We start from the raw sequence: 19,618 nt of genomic DNA, 5'->3' as shown, positions 1-19,618 counted from the left end.
CTACCACATTGCAATAGTGTGCAAAAATCTACGAAGGCTCAATTAATACACCCTCACCCTGCAAGCTCTATAGCCTAGAAACTGTCCTGCTTCCTTCCCTGCTTGGAGTTTAGCTTTAAACCTTCCGCTGTGCTGAAGTCTTGTTAACTTCAGATGCATTAGCATTTTCCTATGAGCCATTATGCCATTGCTAAGAGTGCTGGGAATATGCCCAGTTCTGTTGCCTCCTGGGACCACTGAAGATAGAGAGGTGTCGATAGGGAGCTGGTAATTTCCGGTAATTACCGCTCAGATTCGCAAGACGTGATCTAATAACAGCATAAATAGCTCCATCCATTGCTATTGTTGGACCCATCTCCGTGCTACACTCTGTATTCCGCCCGTCGCATACATAGTGTCTGTATTCTGAACTTCCATCCAGAAAAGAAATTAGCATTCCACCCATCTCCTTCCTATTCTCATCTCACCCCTGTGAGATCTGTGGCAGGTCATGGAGAAGAACTCCTATTCTGAGATAACAGATACATTTCTGAGGACCACCTATATCCATGGACTGAGCCACTGGAGGACCTCTTACTCTGTCTTTCACCGGGTCTTCTGGATGGCAGCCTTCACTGCTGCCTTCTGTCTTCTCCTCACCTATTCAGTGGAGCACATCTGCTACCTATTTTCTTATCCGACCCAAACCAACGTCATGATGGCTTGGTCCAGAGAGCTCAAGTTTCCAGCGGTGACCATTTGTAGAGTCCAACAGGTGCATGGAGTCATCCAGTATCCTCGGAACTTTTCTGCTTCTGGAACTCAAGATGAAAATGCAACAACCAGTTCAAGTCTTCTCAACTTCTACAACCAAACAGGGCTCAACTTGGATAGCATGCTGGTTTGGTGCTTCTATCATGGAAAAAGATGTACAGATGGAGATTTTACAACTGTGAGTCTGAATCCAGGCATAAGTGGCTCCTCACCTTTCTTCTCCTGATCTCTCTGTATCTGTGGCAGTGCTGTACACATACATTTCCTTCTCTTACATGTATTACAGTGCCCTTTTTGAACCCTAAATAGCGAAGAGGGAAACCTTCAGCCCAAATGATTGCACTTAATGGACAGAGTAGGGAGGGTTTAGGATGTTTCTCCTTACCCGCACTTCACTGTAAACCGAAAATGAGGTGAAATCAGGACAGAAGAAAACATAGAGAAATGCACCCTGTATGTATTTGGAGAGTTTAACCTGTCTAATTCCCTCTCATCTGTGACTAATCTCGAGTGTAATTTGATCTCTCAACTGTGTCAGCTCAGGAATCTCTTCAACCTTGGCAGAGCAGCTAATTTGTAAACACAGGATGTTAACCCTATGTCTGCTTCCATGAAAGCAGGAAGTAGACACACTGCAGGTTTATGGCAGGATTTGTATCAGCTGTAACAAAGAAATGTTTTTTCTTTAAAGGTTATTATGCTGCTGCTTATCTTTTAGAGCAGAGAGGAAGTTCTGAGTTCAGGTCCGCTTTAATGGAATGTTGAGTATAATAGCAAGCAAAGCAGCAAAGAAAAGCCTTTTTCAAGGTAGTGAATGTTTTAGAACATGTTTGAGGTTTGTTTTACACCTTTGTTCCTGCTGATAACATCTTAACTTCCTTTCTTAGTGACGGGGTCGCCGAGAGCAGGAAATCGGGTAATTTCCCCAGTGGGCATTCTAAATGTTTTGGTTGGGATTCTAATTTAATTTGAGGACTCCTTTTTGCTTTGTTATTAGTATGGTATTTGTGTTCTTTCTGCTGCAGGCCTCCATCTGTACTGCTCGATGGTAGTTTCCCTCACATACTTTACACTTACGGTATCCTTTTACTTTTGGGTAGCATGTTTGCATTAGGGATGATCAATGCGATGCAAATACTTCCGAGAATATTGAATTTTTATGCAAATATATGCAGCTTGAAAAGGACCAATCAATTTAGACCATGGGCTGATTGGTCCATTTTCAAACTGCATACATGTGCATAGAAATTTGCATCAACCTGGAAGAATTTGCATCTCTCTGATCATCCCTAGTATGCATACAACTTTTTTTTTTTATGTTAGAGATTGTATACATGTGTTTTTATGATCCCTTTTTCTGAGGTGCACAGCCAATCTACTAGAGCTTAACCACTTCGGGACCACAGTCTTTTCGCCCCTTAAGGACCAGAGCCTTTTTCTCCATTCAGACCACTGCAGCTTTCACGGTTTATTGCTCGGTCATACAACCTACCACCTAAATGAATTTTACCTCCTTTTCTTGTCACTAATACAGCTTTCTTTTGATGCTATTTGATTGCTGCTGCGAGTTTTACTTTTTATTATATTCATCAAAAAAGACATGAATTTTGTCAAAAAAATGACTTTTTTAACTTTCTGTGCTGACATTTTTCAAATAAAGTAAAATTTCCTATACATTTGAGCGCGAAAGTTATTCTGCTACATGTCTTTGATAAAAAAAAAAACATTCAGTGTATATTTATTGGATTGGGTAAAAGTTATAGCGTTTACAAACTATGGTGCCAAAAGTGAATTTTCCCATTTTCAAGCATCTCTGACTTTTCTGCGCACCTGTCATGTTTCATGAGGGGCTAAAATTCCAGGATAGTACAAATACCCCCCAAATGACCCCATTTTGGAAAGAAGACATCCCAAAGTATTCAGTGAGAGGCATGGTGAGTTCATAGAAGATTTTATTTTTTGTCACAAGTTAGCGGAAAATGACAGTTTGTGACAAAAAAAAAAAAAAAAAAAAAGTTTCCATTTCTTCTAACTTGCGACAAAAAAAAATGAAATCTGCCACGGACTCACTATGCTCCTCTCTGAATACCTTGAAGTGTCTACTTTCCAGAATGGGGTCATTTGTGGGGTGTGTTTACTGTCCTGGCATTTGGGGGGTGCCTAATTGTAAGCACCCCTGTAAAGCCTAAAGATGCTCATTGGACTTTGGGCCCCTTAGCGCAGTTAGGCCGCAAAAAAGTGCCACACATGTGGTATTGCCGTACTCAGGAAAAGTAGTATAATGTGTTTTGGGGTGTATTTTTACACATACACATGCTGGGTGGGAGAAATATCTCCGTAAATGACAATTTTTTTATTTTTTTTACACACAATTGTCTATTTATAGAGATATTTCTCCCACTCAGCATGGGTATGTGGAAAAATACACCCCAAAACACATTATACTACTTCTCCTGAGTACGGCGATACCACATGTGTGGCACTTTTTTGCACCCTAACTGCGCTAAGGGGCCCAAAGTCCAATGAGTACCTTTAGGATTTCACAGGTCATTTTGAGAAATTTCGTTTCAAGACTACTCCTCACGGTTTAGGGCCCCTAAAATGCCAGGACAGTATAGGAACCCCACAAATTACCCCATTTTAGAAAGAAGACACCCCAAGGTATTCCGTTAGATGTATGGTGAGTTCATAGAAGATTTTTTTTTTTTGTCACAAGTTAGCGGAAATTGATTTTAATTGTTTTTTTTCACAAAGTGTCATTTTCCGCTAACTTGTGACAAAAAATAAAATCTTCTATGAACTCGCCATTCTCCTAACGGAATACCTTGGGGTGTCTTCTTTCTAAAATGGAGTCATTTGTGGGGTTCCTATACTGCCCTGGCATTTTAGGGGCCCTAAACCGTGAGGAGTAGTCTTGAAACCAAATGTGGCAAAATGACCTGTGAAATCCTAAAGGTACTCATTGGACTTTGGGCCCCTTAGCGCACTTAGGGTGCAAAAAAGTGCCACACATGTGGTACCGCCGTACTCAGGAGAAGTAGTATAATGTGTTTTGGGGTGTATTTTTACACATACCCATGCTGGGTGGGAGAAATATCTCTGTAAATGACAATTATTTGATTTTTTTTACACACAATTGTCCATTTACAGAGAGATTTCTCCCACCCAGCATGGGTATGTATAAAAATACACCCCAAAACACATTATACTACTTCTTCTGAGTACGGCGATACCACATGTGTGACACTTTTTTGCAACCTAGGTGCGCTAAGGGGCCTAACGTCCTATTCACAGGTCATTTTGAGGCATTTGGATTCTAGACTACTCCTCACGGTTTAGGGCCCCTAAAATGCCAGGGCAGTATAGGAACCCCACAAGTGACCCCATTTTAGAAAGAAGACACCCCAAGGTATTCTGTTAGGAGTATGGTGAGTTCATAGAAGATTTTTTTTTTGTCACAAGTTAGCGGAAAATGACACTTTGTGAAAAAAAAAACAATACATATCAATTTCCGCTAACTTGTGACAAAAAATAAAATCTTCTATGAACTCATCATACACCTAAAAGAATACCTTGGGGTGTCTTCTTTCTAAAATGGGGTCACTTGTGGGGTTCCTATACTGCCCTGGCATTTTAGGGGCCCTAAACCGTGAGGAGTAGTCTTGAACCCAAATGTCTCAAAATGACCTGTGAAATCCTAAAGGTACTCATTGGACTTTGGGCCCCTTAGCACAGTTAGGCTGCAAAAAAGTGTCACACATGTGGTATCGCCGTACTCAGAAGAAGTAGTATAATGTGTTTTGTGGTGTATTTTTACATATAACCATGCTGGGTGGGAGAAATATCTCTGTAAATGACACATTTTTTTATTTGTTTTACACACAATTGTCCATTTACAGAGAGATTTCTCCCACCCAGCATGGGTATGTGTAAAAATACACCACAAAACACATTATACTACTTCTCCTGAGTATGGCGATACCACATGTGTGACACTTTTTTGCAGCCTAGGTGCGCTAAGGGGCCCAACGTCCTATTCACAGGTCATTTTGAGGCATTTGTTTTCTAGACTACTCCTCACGGTTTAGGGCCCCTAAAATGCCAGGGCAGTATAGGAACCCCACAAGTGACCCCATTTTAGAAAGAAGACACCCCAAGGTATTCCGTTAGGGGTATGGTGAGTTCATAGAAGATTTTATTTTTTCTCACAAGTTAGTGAAAAATGACACTTTGTGAAAAAAACAATAACAATCCAATTTCCGCTAACTTTTGACAAAAAATAAAATATTCTATGAACTCATCATACACCTAACAGAATACCTTGGGGTGTCTTCTTTCTAAAATGGGGTCACTTGTGGGGTTCCTATACTGCCCTGGCATTTTACGGGCCCAAAACTGTGAGTAGTCTGGAAACCAAATTTCTCAAAATGACTGTTCAGGGGTATAAGCATCTGCAAATTTTGATGACAGGTGGTCTATGAGGGGGCAAATTTTGTGGAATCGGTCATAAGCAGGGTGGCCTCTTAGATGACAGGATGTATTGGGCCTGATCTGATGGATAGGAGTGCTAGGGGGGTGACAGGAGGTGATTGATGGGTGTCTCAGGGGGCGGTTAGAGGGGAAAATAGATGCAATCAATGCACTGGGGAGGTGATCGGAAGGGGGTCTGAGGGGGATCTGAGGGTTTGGCCGAGTGATCAGGAGCCCACACGGGGCAAATTAGGGCCTGATCTGATGGGTAGGTGTGCTAGGGGGTGACAGGAGGTGATTGATGGGTGTCTCAAGGTGTGATTAGAGAGGGGGAAATAGATGCAAGCAATGCACTGGCGAGGTGATCAGGGCTGGGGTCTGAGGGCGTTCTGAGGTGTGGGCGGGTGATTGGGTGCCCGCAAGGGGCAGATTAGGGTCTAATCTGATGGGTAACAGTGACAGGTGGTGATGGGGGTGATTGATGGGTAATTAGTGGGTGTTTAGAGGAGAGAATAGATGTAAACAATGGATTTGGGAGGTGATCTGATGTCGGATCTGCGGGCGATCTATTGGTGTGGGTGGGTGATCAGATTGCCCGCAAGGGGCAGGTTAGGGGCTGATTGATGGGTGGCAGTGACAGGGGGTGATTGATGGGTGGCAGTGACAGGGGGTGATTGATGGGTGATTGACAGGTAATCAGTGGGTTATTACAGGGGAGAACAGATGTAAATATTCCACGGGCGAATTGATAAGGGGGGGGGGGTCTGAGGGCAATCTGAGCGTGTGGGCAGGTGATTGGGTGCCCGCAAGGGGCAGATTAGGGTCTAATCTGATGGGTAACAGTGACAGGTGGTGATAGGGGGTGATTGATGGGTAATTAGTGGGTGTTTAGAGGAGAGAATAGATGTAAACAATGGATTTGGGAGGTGATCTGATGTCGGATCTGCGGGCGATCTATTGGTGTGGGTGGGTGATCAGATTGCCCGCAAGGGGCAGGTTAGGGGCTGATTGATGGGTGGCAGTGACAGGGGGTGATTGATGGGTGGCAGTGACAGGGGGTGATTGATGGGTGATTGACAGGTAATCAGTGGGTTATTACAGGGGAGAACAGATGTAAATATTGCACGGGCGAATTGATAAGGGGGGGGGGGTCTGAGGGCAATCTGAGCGTGTGGGCAGGTGATTGGGTGCCCGCAAGGGGCAGATTAGGGTCTAATCTGATGGGTAACAGTGACAGGTGGTGATGGGGGTTATTGATGGGTAATTAGTGGGTGTTTAGAGGAGAGAATAGATGTAAACAATGGATTTGGGAGGTGATCTGATGTCGGATCTGCGGGCGATCTATTGGTGTGGGGGGGTGATCAGATTGCCCGCAAGGGGCAGATCAGGGGCTGATTGATGGGTGGCAGTGACAGGGGGTGATTGACGGGTGATTGACAGGTGATTGACAGGTGATTGACAGGTGATTGACAGGTGATCAGGGGGGATAGATGCATACAGTACACGGGGGGGGGGGGGTCTGGGGGGGGGTCTGGGGAGAATCTGAGGGGTGGGGGGGTGATCAGGAGGGAGTAGGGGGCAGATTAGGGACTTAAAAAAAAAATAGCGTTGACAGATAGTGACAGGGAGTGATTGATGGGTGATTAGGGGGGTGACTGGGTGCAAACAGTGGTCTGGGGGGTGGGCAGGGGGGGGTCTGAGGGGTGCTGTGGGCGATCAGGGGGCAGGGGGGGGGAAATCAGTGTGCTTGGGTGCAGACTAGGGTGGCTGCAGCCTGCCCTGGTGGTCCCTCGGACACTGGGACCACCAGGGCAGGAGGCAGCCAGTATAATAGGCTTTGTATACATTACAAAGCCTATTATACACTGTTGCAGCGGCGATCCGGATGCCAGTAACCCGCCGGCGCTTCCGAACGGCCGGCGGGTTACGGCGAACGGGGGGCGGAGCCAGTCCCCGGCGGCTGATCGCGTCACGAATGACGCGATCGCCGCATAGCCACTCCCGCAGCCGCCCCCGCCGATGGGCGTATTGCGGTCGTTTGGGACCGGTCTTTGCCGCCGCCCATCGGCTGGGGGCGGTCGTTAAGTGGTTAAAGGGAAGGTTCAAGCAAAAAAAAAAAATGAGATTCACTTACCTGGGGCTTCTACCAGCCCCATGTAGCCATCCTGTGCCCTCGTAGTCACTCACTGCTGCTCCAGTTCCCCGCTGGCAGCTTTCTGACCTCGGAGGACAGGGCCACATTGCATACATTTTTACGCATTCCAGCTAGTGCAGGAACAAAAATTTACGCGTTTCACCACTAACGCGTAAAAATGTATGTGTTAATGTTCCTGCACTAGCGGGAATGTGTAAAAATGTACGCAATTTGGCCCTGACCTCCGAGGTCAGAAAGCTGCCAGCGGGGGACTGGAGCAGCAGTGAGTGACTACGAGGGCACAGGATGGCTGCATGGGGCTGGTAGAAGCCCCAGGTAAGTGAATCTCATTTTTTTTTTTTGCTTGGACCTTCCCTTTAAGGGGTTGGGGGAAAATGAGTTGAAGTTACCCGGGGCTTCTAATGGTCCCCCGCAGACATCCTGTGCCCGCGCAGCGACTCACCGATGCTCCGGCCCCGCCTCCGGTTCACTTCTGGAATTTCAGACTTTAAAGTCTGAAAACCACTGTGCCTGTGTTGCCGTGTCCTCGTTACCGCTAATGTCACCAGGAGCATTCTACGCAGGCCCAGTATGGTCTGTGTCTGTGCAGTACGCTCGCGGGAGCGAGGACACGGCAACGAACGCGCAGTGGTTTTCAGACTTTAAAATCTGAAATTCCAGAGGTGAACCAGAGGCGGGGCCGGAGCATCGGTGACCGGCTGCACGGGCACAGGACTTCTGCGACCCCCTACAGTATCCCTTTAAAGTATGTGCTTAATAGAAATAATTCATGATAATGCTAAAAAACCTGAGTTGTTGCTAATTTTATGAAGCTTGGATGTGGACCAATGACATGTAGTGGCTGCTACATTTGTACATTTCCAAGCTGCATGTATTAGCTGCATGTATTAACTCAGAATTACTGAGAGAAAATGCAGATATTCTTTTTGCTTTATTTTTTGCAAAAATAATGTTAAATTCGACAAAATGCCATGAAAAATAATTTTGTAATAAGTTTGTGATTTTTCCCACATTTTTGTGCTAAAAACTAATAATGAATGATACGCAGTGCATTTTTGAAAACATTTTCTTAAAATCAAAAATGCCATTTTCAAGTTCGCAAGCAAGACAAAATATCGCGCTTTTCTTCTGGCGGACTCAAAGCACCAGAGCTGCAGCCACTAGGACACACTCTATAGGCAGTAGCAGTGTTAGGGAGGGAGTGTTACTGAATAGGTGCAGCTTACTGAACAGGAAGAGCCAAGATTCGAACCCTGGTCCCCTGTGTCAGAGGCAGAGCCCTTAACCATTACACCTTCCAGCCATCTGGGGTTTTCATGGCTACTAGTTAATTCCTAGGTTTTTCTACTACTGTCTCTACTTGGCTTAGAGTTGTGAGACATAACTGAGATTTAAAAAAAAAACTAAGTTAAAATTTTCTTTCTCTCAGGCTTCTTGCACACCAAGACGTTGCATTAGGTGCCACGTTAGGGTCGCATAACGTGCACCTAACACAACGTATGGTGCTGCAAGAGCCGACGGTAGAGTGAGCCGCGTTAGGCGGCTCGAGTCCTATAATGTCTCCCAGAGTGGCGCTGATTGGCCAGCGGGACCACGTGATGCGGAGCGAGACACTCCGCATCACGTGGTCCCGCCGGCCAATCAGCGCCCGCCAGTGCAGTGAATATTAAGTAGCCATGTGCGCGGCTACTGTAGCTGGCTCTCCCCGCCTCCTCTCCGCCCCCCACTGCGCATGTGCAAACAGTCTAACGCGGCTATAGCCGCTCCAACGCCGTAGCATGCTGCACTTTGCACAGAACGTGCAGCGTTACATGTAACGCAACGTGGGCTGTGTGAACAGCCCACTTGTGTTACATTGCTGTGCGTTGGGGGAGCGTTACAGGCGCACTAACGTGCGCCTGTAACGTCTTGGTGTGTAAGCAGCCTCAAAGTTTATAATCTCAACAAAAACCAACAGGACTCGGCTACACTGAAACTGGCAGAACCCCGAGCTGTGTTCAGTTCTCCTTTCTTTCCTCATTGTTTGTGTGCTGCTGTGTATAACAGCTGTATTCGCTGACTTATTATAGTTAAACATACTGAGAATTTATCAGACAGGGGATGAGAGCCATAGAAAACTGTTTAGAGAAGAGGCAACACTCAGTGGTGAGCTTAGAAATGGATCGCTGTGGCTCTGTTCCAGAAGGGGGAAAGAAGCAGGAAGGAAAAAAGAGGACACATATCCTTTTTTTTTTTATTAACTCCTCCCCCCCTTCCCCACACACACACCTCCAAAACCTCATTATACTTACATCATAGCTCCCAACTGTTCCACTTTCAGGAGGACAGTCCATCTTTGGTAACCAAGTCCCCCTGTCCAGCTTCCTTATCCATTTGTCCCTCTTTCAGGACTCATGTACAGATTTGTATTAATATATGTATTTTTTTATTTTAAAAAGTATAGCAGTAGGAGAACAGAGGCGCCAGCAGGATAAAAGTGGATAAAAACTTTAAAATTTGCTGGGAGGAAGTGGTGGACTTACCTCCATAAAGCAGACACGAAAGACTGTCTGTAGAATAGTAATCACATTTATTAAATAGTACCCCACTAATTAATTAATAAATGTGACTACTATTCAGACAGTCTTTCGTGTCTGCTTTATGGAGGTAAGTCCACCACTTCCTCCAAGCAAATTCTAAAGTTTTTATCCACTTTTATCCTGCTGGCGCCTCTGTTCTCCTACTGCTATACCGTGTCCACCCCTGGTGGAGGGGTGATCCACCCCCTTTCGCATCTACAGAGAGCGACTTCTTATCCCTGAGTGAGGACAGGTCTAATCTCCTCACCTGCCTATACAGTGGTTGCCTCTGTGGTAACCCACGTTTGTGAGTATAATTTTCTCACGATAACCCTTACTTCATTTATACTTAACATACTACACTATATTGGGCTCTCGGTTTCTCTACACTTTATTACTTTAAAAAGTGTTAAACTGATTCCCATCAAATAAGTTGATATATTTCTTATTTTCAAATATTAAACTGAAACAAAACTAATGATGATTAAGGGCCCGTTTCCACTATCGCGAATCTGCATGCGTTTCCTGCATGCGGATTCGCACAGCCAATACAAATGGATGGGCCTGTTTCCACTTGTCAGTTTTGCTGTGCGTTTTTCTGTGCAGGATTTTTCTGCACGGCAGAGCCCTCAGAATTCGCCTGCGTGTGGAATGCAGGCGAATCGCACACAATGTATCTAATAGGGAAATCGCATGCGTTTCCCCATGGTTTTTTGCCGCGAATTTGCATGCGAATTCGCATAGGTACCAATGTAAATTCACACAGGCAGTGACATGGTTAAAATCGCATATACCCTCACCTAGGCGAATTCGCATGCGAATTCGCGGCAAAAAACGCATGGGAAATCGCATCCGCATGCGATTTCATCAGCAGTGGAATCCAGGCGATTCCGCACCGCAATAGTGGAAACGAGCCCAGAAAGGACCAGTGTGGTTTGAACAATGAAACCGCATATTTTGGTTCTGAATTCTTTGTGATATGCAGGGTGAGGGGTGCGGCAGGGGCATGGTTAAAGGTGTGGCAGGGCATGTCTTAAAGTGAACCTCCGGACTAAAAATCTACTCAGCGGAACTGAAAAGGCTTGGTGCTTCTTTAACAGTTTCAAAGCATCAGAACTTTGTTTTTCTTACCAAAGCATCATTTTTAGCTGCATTTTTAGCTAAGCTCTACCCATCAAAGAAAACTGCCCGGGCTTTTTTTCCCTGATGCTGTGCAAAGCATGATGGGACTTCCTATGTTGTTATTCACGTTGCCTAGCAACTGGGAGGTGTGATCAGCACACAAGACAGTTGGACCTGTGTCTCATGCTCCCTGTCACCTCCTTTCAACCAAAAAGATGGCTGCCCTCATGAAATCAAACATTTGCCTGTTATTTTAAAACAGGGTAGGTAAGAGATTATATTACCTATCTATTTTAATTAACATAACTAATGTAACTTAATGACAGTATGTTTGTTTAGGCTGAAGTTCCTCTTTAAAGTGTCCCTCTTTCTTACCTCAAAAAGTTGTGAGGTATTATGCTTATGTGAACACCCAAAGTTGGATTCTGGAAGCAGCCTACTAATTGCTGCAGCCCAGTATCTGAGGTGAAGGTGTGGTAGAGGAAGAGTGATGTGTGACATGGAGGGACACAATGTTGTTTGAAGTGGTGCAGGGGTTTCTGTAATGCAGCGTTGGGGATTGTGGGAGGGGGCGGAGTTAAGACAGGACACATGGAACTGAGGTGGCTCTTGTGATCATGGTGACCACCAGTGGCGGCGCCACGCTGAGGCTTGCCCAGGCTTCAGCCCCAGCTGGCGACTTATCAGCCCCGCCTAAAGCCCCCCTGGCGGGCGCCGCAAGTTCCTGATTTGCACACAGACAGGCAAAATGAGGAGGAGGATCGTCTGGAGGAGGGCCTGGTTGACTGTCTGACAGCGATCCCGGGTCATAGATGCTGGCCACAAGGGTACGTTGGTGGGCTGGTGGCGTATAAATTTGTGTCACGTGACGACGTCCGGCGTGACGTCACGTGACACGTACAGAGCGCTCGCCTTGCCTGCCCAGGCAGCTTCAGCTAGTTGCTGCCGACGGCTGAATAGGGAGCAGGCCAGCACCACTGAGACCAGACTGTATCACTGTGAGTGACTGGCTGCCAGCCAGAGCCAGCACTCACACCCACCCATGGACAGCACAGCAGACAGGCAGCACGCACTAACGTCCGAGCCTCCGAGGACTCGGTAGTTGGACTGGAGCCAGGCAGCTCAGCAGCAGCATCAGGAGGATTGGAGGAAGGAAGACTCAAGGTGGGTGAGTGGGTGGACAGCCAGCCAACAGGCACATTTTCTTTTTCACACCGGCCAGGCCTGAGCTGCTCTGAGCTGAGCCCAGCCCGGCACCACCACCAGCCAGGCCTGAGCTTGCCTGGGGCCCTCAGCCCACCACCACCAACCAGGCCTGAGCTGCCGTGGGGGGCCCACAACCCACCACCACCAGCCAGGTCTGAGTTTCCCTGGGGTCCCCAGCTCTCCACCACAAGCCAGGCCTGAGCTGCCCTGGGGCCCCCAGCCCGGCACCACCACCAACCAGGCCTGAGCTGCCCTGGGGGCCCCCAGCCCACCACCACCAGCCAGGGCTGAGGACTTCAGCCCACCACCAGCCAGGCCTGATCTGCCCTGGGTCCCCCAGCCCACCACCACCAGCCAGGCCTGAACCTGAGGCCTTCCACCCAGCCTGCCACCAGCCAGGCCTGAGCTGCCCTGGGTCTCCCAGCCCACCACCACTAGCCAGGCCTAAGCTGCCCTGGGTCCCTCAGCCCACCACCACCGCTGGGGCCCCCTTCCCTGGGGCCCCCAGCCTGGCCTGAGTCCTTCCGCCCAGCCCACCACCACCAACCAGGCCTGAGCTGCCCTGAGCCCAGCCCGGCACCACCACCAGCCAGGCCTGAGCTGCCCTGGGGTCCCCAGCCCACCACCAATAGCCAGGCCTGAGCTGCCCTGGGGCCCCCAGCCCACCACCAATAGCCAGGCCTGAGCTGCCCTGGGGCCCCCAGCCCACCACCACCAGCCAGGCCTGAGCTGCCCTGGGGCTCCCAGCCCACCACCACCAGCCAGGCCTGAGCTGCCCTGGGGCCCCTAGACCACCACAAGCCACGCAGGCCTGAGGCCTCCAGCCCACCACCAGTCAGGATTGAGGTGCCCTGGGGCCCCCAGCCCACCACCACCAGCCTGACTACATATACTGGGAAAAGCTATACGCCTGGCTACATATACTTGGGACAGCTATACACCTGGTTACCTATGCTGGGGACACTGGCTGTCTGTCATTATGTGCATTTACTGGTGAAAGTTGTCTCTTATGTGCATTTACTGGTGAAATGCAGTCTGTCATTACGTGCATTAACTGGTGAAACGTTGTCTCTTATGTGCATTTACTGGGGAAACGCTGTCTGTCATTATGTGCATTTACTGGTGAAAAGTTGTCTCTTATGTGCATTTACTGCGGAAATGCTGTCTGTCATTATGTGCATGAACTGGTGAAAAGTTGTCGTTTATGTGCATTTACTGGGGAAATGCTGTCTGTCTCTTATGTGCATTTACTGGAGAAATGCTGTCTGTCATTATGTGCATGAACTGGTGAAAAGTTGTCTCTTATGTGCATTTACTGCGGAAATGCAGTCTGTCATTACGTGCATTAACTCGTGAAAAGTTGTCTCTTATGTGCATTTACTGGGGAAACGCTGTCTGTCATTATGTGCATTTACTGGTGAAAAGTTGTCTCTTATGTGCATTTACTGGGGAAATGCTGTCTGTCATTATGTGCATTTACTGGTGAAAAGTTGTCTCTTATGTGCATTTACTGGGGAAATGCTGTCTGTCATTATGTGCATGAACTGGTGAAAAGTTGTCTCTTATGTGCATTTACTGGGGAAACGCTGTCTGCCATTGTGTGCATGAACTGGTGAAAAGTTGTCTCTTATGTGCATTTACTGCGGAAATGCAGTCTGTCATTACGTGCATTAACTGGTGAAAAGCTGACTCTTATGTGCATTTACTGGTGAAAGGCTGTCATTATGTACGTTTACTTCATTTTTTTTAATGTAACTACATTAGCTGGTACAACTACATTACAGTTAGCCCCGCCCACATAACGTCATGACCATGCCCAATTTTTTTGCATAAGTTGACACCCCCCCCCTTCCCCCGCCAAGCTCGGCCTGCCAGTCCTTGTGCCCCCTTTGAGCCCCCCCAAAAATATGAAGCTGGAGCCGCCACTGGTGACCACCTCTCTAGGGGCTTGATTCACTAAACCGTCATAACTCAAATATCACACCTTATCAAAGATATCACACCTTATCAAAGATATCACACCTTATCAAAGATATCACGCCTTATCAAAGTTAACACGCCTTATCAGAGTAGCATAGCGATCGCTACGAACCCGCAGGGGCTCAGGGCAGGACGAGTGCCATTGGCAATTAGCCGGCATAAGTTCATAGCGCTCGCTATGCTACTCTGATAAGGCGCGTTAACTTTGATAAGGTGTGATATCTTTGATAAGGTGTGATATTTGAGTTATCACAGTTTAGTGAATCAAGTCCTAGGTGTGCGTTGGCATAGGGGTTTAGGGAGGTGGTGTACAGTGTTAGGTTAGTTGGGGGGGGGGGGGGGGAGGTCATTTTAGAAATGCTTTTCCTGTGCTGAGTCCCCTGTAATTCAGTGATGTATTTACTATGCTCTCTGCTTGTTCACAGGTGTACACCAGGTATGGGAAATGCTACACCTTCAATGCTGACAGAAATAATGCCAAAGTGGCCAGACAAGGTGGCATGGGGAATGGGCTGGAGATCATGCTCGACATTCAGCAGGAGGAGTACCTACCTATCTGGAGAGAGACCAGTAAGCCATTCAGTACTTAAACAATCAGCAGTGCTACATCCAGACTACCCCCAGCTGACTGACTGTGTACCGAACAAACGTGGACAAATGTGGACACGTGGCCGACACCCAGGAAACAGATCAGAAAGTCAACGCTTCCCCCAGGCAGCCCATTTAACAAGCAGCTATCATGATTATACTGTCACTAATGTCGGCTTCCCTTGTGAAGCTAATTCGCTAGTTAGGAAAATGTTCACTTATCACTGAAACCAAGTGCAGATTACAATATACACAGTATAGCTAGGATAATGCCCAACTCTCTGAGTTGACATTTGAGAGCATGAACATAACTGGGCAAAAGACACAGCCCTACTAAACCTCCAGTCACACCCACTTTAAACAGTAGTGAGGGTCAGCATGGCACAGTTGTGGCACAGCTTATTGAGGATCAGGGTGGCACAGCTCTGTGAGGATCATCGTGGCACACCTCAGTATCTCAGGGGGGGGGAGGGAGGGTTAGGTTAAGGGCCCATTTCCACTAGCTGCAGATGCGAGTAGAAATGGCATTGCACTGCTGCTAGTAGAAACAGGCCTTAGGTATCTAGTGTCTGGGGTGGTTTGTGTGTGTGTGGGGGGGGGGGGGGGGGGGGGCAGGGGTTAAAATTTAGGTTTTAGGTAGGTAGATTGTGCGGGGGTGGGGTTTAAGGGTTAGGTAGGTAGATTGTGCGGGGGTGGGGTTTAAGGGTTAGGTAGGTAGATTGTGCGGGGATAGGGTTTCAGGGTTAGGTAGGTAGATTGTGCAGGGGTGTGGTTTCAGGGTTAGGTAGCTAGTTTGTGCAGGGGTGGGGTTTAAGGGTTAGGTAGCTAGTTTGTGCAGGGGTGGGGTTTAAGGGTTAGGAAGGTAGATGTGCGGGGTGGGGTTTAAGGGTTAGGTAGCTAGTTTGTGCAGGGGGGTGGTTTAAGGGTTAAGTAGCTAGTTTGTGCAGGGGTGGGGTGTAAGGGTTAGGTAGCTAGTTTGTGCAGGGGTGGGTGTTTAAGGGTTAGGTAGCTAGTTTGTGCAGGGGTGGGGTTTAAGGGTTAGGTAGCTAGTTTGTGCAGGGGTGGAGTTTAGGGGTTAGGTAGCTAGTTTGTGCAGGGGTGGGGGTTTAAGGGTTAGGTAGCTAGTTTGTGCAGGGGTGGGTGTTTAAGGGTTAAGTAGCTAGTTTGTGCAGGGGTGGGGTTTAAGGGTTAGGTAGCTAGTTTGTGCAGGGGTGGAGTTTAGGGGTTAGGTAGCTAGTTTGTGCAGGGGTGGGGGTTTAAGGGTTATGCATTCGGTAGGTAGTTTATGTGGTGGGGGGTTTAAGGTTTTGGCGTCAGGGGGGAGGGTACTGTGTGAGAGTAGGGTTCGGTTTGGCCATAGTAAAATATCTGTATTTAATACCAATATTTTACTATCGCCATTACTGGGCGCCCAAATTTCCAGACGCCATTATTGTACGGACACCTACTGAAGAACGCCACGCCAACATCCCAACAAGTGGCACACTGACGAGTTCAGTTCAGGCCACTTTGCACTGCGCTTGTTGGCCGCGCCACAACAAATCAGCCCATTGAGTTTCATTACCTTCCTGGTTGCGCTCCCTTTCCATCAAATCACAACGAAATTGGATTGTAAGATAAAGTTGTAACGTGGGTGAAATGAGCACTAACCTCCCGAATGCAAATAGCCTGCAGACATTTTCCCATTAGCACCATTCCTGCTGAATAATTTAGCACAGTACAAGAGGAACCAGAAACAATAATTCCAATAACACAAATTGTCCAGCAGCGTCCAATAAACAGTAGAATCCTAAATGTGACCGCAGGACGGATACAATTATAGCGCTGTGTTCCTAAGTCTGCTGCCTCTCTCTCTCTCCTCTGCAGATGAAACATCATTCGAAGCTGGGATCAGGGTGCAGATTCACAGTCAGGACGAGCCCCCCTACATCCACCAGCTGGGCTTCGGAGTGTCCCCCGGGTTTCAGACCTTCGTCTCCTGCCAGGAACAGAGGGTGCGTGTCTCTGCTGCGCCCCTGTGTGCAAACAACTGCGCAAATCAACCTGCTGCACAGAAATGGAAAACTAAAGCTGTATCTGATGGAGCAGAGTAGTACATGCAGATAAGCACTCAGTATAACAAGTTAGAACTCTTTACTGAAGAAAAATATGCAGATCAGATGCAAGATATGTTTTGAGTTGGAGATGACTGGAGCTGGTTAGGGAGTGAATGTGAGGAATAAAGGAAAGAGAGAGGAGTCAAATAATACTCCTAAGCACCGTGCTTGTCACTTTTCACTTTTCAGTGCTCATCCCTTTCATTTGTCAATAGCTTAATCACTACTAATCACAATGAAATGATCTATATCTTGTTTTTTTCACCACCAATTGGGCTTTTTGGGGTTGATATTTGTTTTCAGTAATTACTTTATTTTCTATGCATTTTAACCACTTCCGGATTCCGGGTGGTTTGGCTGATCTGTGCTGCGGGGGCTCTTCAGCCCGGAGCACAGATCAGAAATCAGGCAGGGCGATCAGACTTCCCCCCTTTTTTCCCCACTAGGGGGATGTCCTGCTGGGGGGGTCTGATCGCCGCCGCACTGCTGTGCCTAGCGGGGGGGCTCCACAAAGCCCCCCTCCGCAGCACTAGTCCTCCCTCTGCCTCCTTCCCTCCCTCTCCCGTCCCCTGTGTGCGGCGCAGGACAGAAAGCCGTCCTGCGCCGGATAGGATAGGCTTTAGCCTATCAGATGCCGGCGATCCCCGGCCAATCAGATCGCCGATCTCCTCTACGGCGCTGCTGCGCAGCAGCGCCGTATATATGTAAAGACCGGGGAAGATCGGCGGCTCTCAGGGTGTTCACGGAGACACCCTCCGTGAACTGACATGGAACGGCCGCTCATTCGAGCGGCCGTTTCCATGCAATCCACTTCAGGATTCAGGGGCATAGTTAAGCGTACGCAGAATCCTGAAGTGGTTAAAGGGAAAAACAAGGAAAAGATGAAAAATACACTATTTCTCCAATTTCATCCCCTATAGTTTTAATATAAACACTGCTACTGTGCATAAAACCCACACATTTTATCTGCCTATTTGTCCTGTTTATCAAAAGATTTTAATTATGTCTCTATTACAAAGTATGGTGACAATATAGTATTTGGAAATATAGGTGTATTTTTTCTTTGGTGGGTTTTTTTCCTCACTATTTTCACGTGCACGGGAATGCAGGTGCACACGCGGGAGCGCGCACGCGCACAGCGGCAGCAGCACTGTCTGACTTATAAAAACGTCCTGGAGCCATTAAGAGGCTCTAGCAGGACGGTTTTATAAGTCAGCTTGTCATTAAGTGGTTAATATGTATTGATATTTCAGGTAGAGGTGTGGATAGAGAAGGTGGAAAAATTATTAGTTCTGTTTTACTAATATTAAGTTATATAAAGCCACTTCAATTTTAAGTTAAATACTATGCAACAGATCAGTCAGTTTCATGTCATCAGGATCCTTTGTCAGGCATATAAAGTAGAAAACATGAGACCAGGAGGTGGCAAGTGCAAACATAGAAACTGTGTGTGAACTGCTATATATATATATATATATATATATATATATATATATATATATATATATATATATATATATATATATATATATATATATATATATAGTATATATAATATTTGTGTTTTCATTAATTGCATAATGAAGAAATCATTAATCATTCTGTGACTCGTATCATTAATTTGCCTTTTTCTCCCCCCAGCTGACCTATTTGCCCCAGCCTTGGGGTAACTGCAGAGCCAGTATGCCAGGAGAGGTATTCCTGCCCGGTTACAGCACGTACAGTATCTCCGCCTGCCGTCTGCAGTGTGAGAAGGAAGCGGTGGTGAGGAAATGCTTATGTCGCATGGTGCATATGCCAGGTACTGATAGCCCTTTCACATTATCCTCTGGTGACATTTGTGCTTGGTGACTTTTCCTGATAACACAGCAAAGAATCTGGATACCCACATGCTTTCCCAGTATAGAGAAAAAACACAATCCTACAAATAGGAGCTCAGCATTCACGTTTAGCTGCTAAAGGTATATCAGAATCCCAAATGTCTGCTCACAGCCTATGTGCAGCTACAAACAGTTCAGCTCCCTTTCACTGTACTTGCATTGCAAGCTGTGATAGGCAAAGCCAAGGAAAGAGTAATGTTTGCTGGAAGCAACTTATAGAGGTCTTGAAGGCAATAGCGTTAATTTTCTCCAGGGAAAAAAAAAAAAAGAGTTTTGCTTTAAAGCTGGGTGGGCGGGGAGAGACTGCACTTTCCTGGTATATGGGCCTCAGAGGCGAGCACAGTCACAGTGCGATGAAATGCACGCTGGCATAACTGCTTAAAGTAAATCTGTCCTGGTTTACAAAAAAAAAAAAAAAATAATATAATCACCTATGGAGAGGGAAGCCTCTGGGACCTAAAGAGCCTTCCTGTTCCTCTCACAGTCCCCAGTGTTGTCACCGCCATTCAAATCTGCCTCCCCGAGTGCTCCTGAGGACGGGCTGCTTGTAGTGAGCATGTGCGAGTGGGCGCGAGAGCGAGCTCAAGCATGCGCAGTATGGAGTGGCCCATCTTTGGAAGCACTTGGAGGCTGATGGAGCTGTTTTCAACCAGTTGGTCAAAGTCTATAATGTGTGTTTCTACTTTAGTGTATGTTGCTGCTTTTCTGTTCTGAATTTTATTTTTTTCATATTTTATTTTTCAGGCAATGAAACGATCTGCTCGCCAAACCTGTACATTGACTGTGCCGACACCACATTAGGTATGACTG

General features: G+C 47.1%; 1 protein-coding gene across 10 annotated transcripts in view; it reads left to right on the top strand.

Annotated features, from left to right (window-relative positions):
• The window catches only part of ASIC4 (acid sensing ion channel subunit family member 4), a 949,912-nt gene that overhangs the window by 898,935 nt on the left and 31,359 nt on the right, over nucleotides 1-19,618 (top strand). For all 10 annotated transcript variants that reach the window (XM_068246012.1, XM_068246014.1, XM_068246013.1 and 7 more), the window contains 4 exons: nucleotides 14,670-14,814; nucleotides 16,699-16,826; nucleotides 18,570-18,729; nucleotides 19,553-19,609. In XM_068246012.1, the coding sequence (XP_068102113.1) occupies nucleotides 14,670-14,814; nucleotides 16,699-16,826; nucleotides 18,570-18,729; nucleotides 19,553-19,609 (490 nt within the window). The remainder of the gene's footprint in view (nucleotides 1-14,669; nucleotides 14,815-16,698; nucleotides 16,827-18,569; nucleotides 18,730-19,552; nucleotides 19,610-19,618) is intronic.

This window comes from Hyperolius riggenbachi, chromosome 7 (genome assembly GCF_040937935.1).
Source record: "Hyperolius riggenbachi isolate aHypRig1 chromosome 7, aHypRig1.pri, whole genome shotgun sequence".
In the NCBI taxonomy this organism is placed as follows: domain Eukaryota; kingdom Metazoa; phylum Chordata; class Amphibia; order Anura; family Hyperoliidae; genus Hyperolius; species Hyperolius riggenbachi.
The sequence above is the reverse complement of the archived record's forward strand: the minus strand, read 5'-3'. Positions and strand labels throughout refer to the sequence as shown.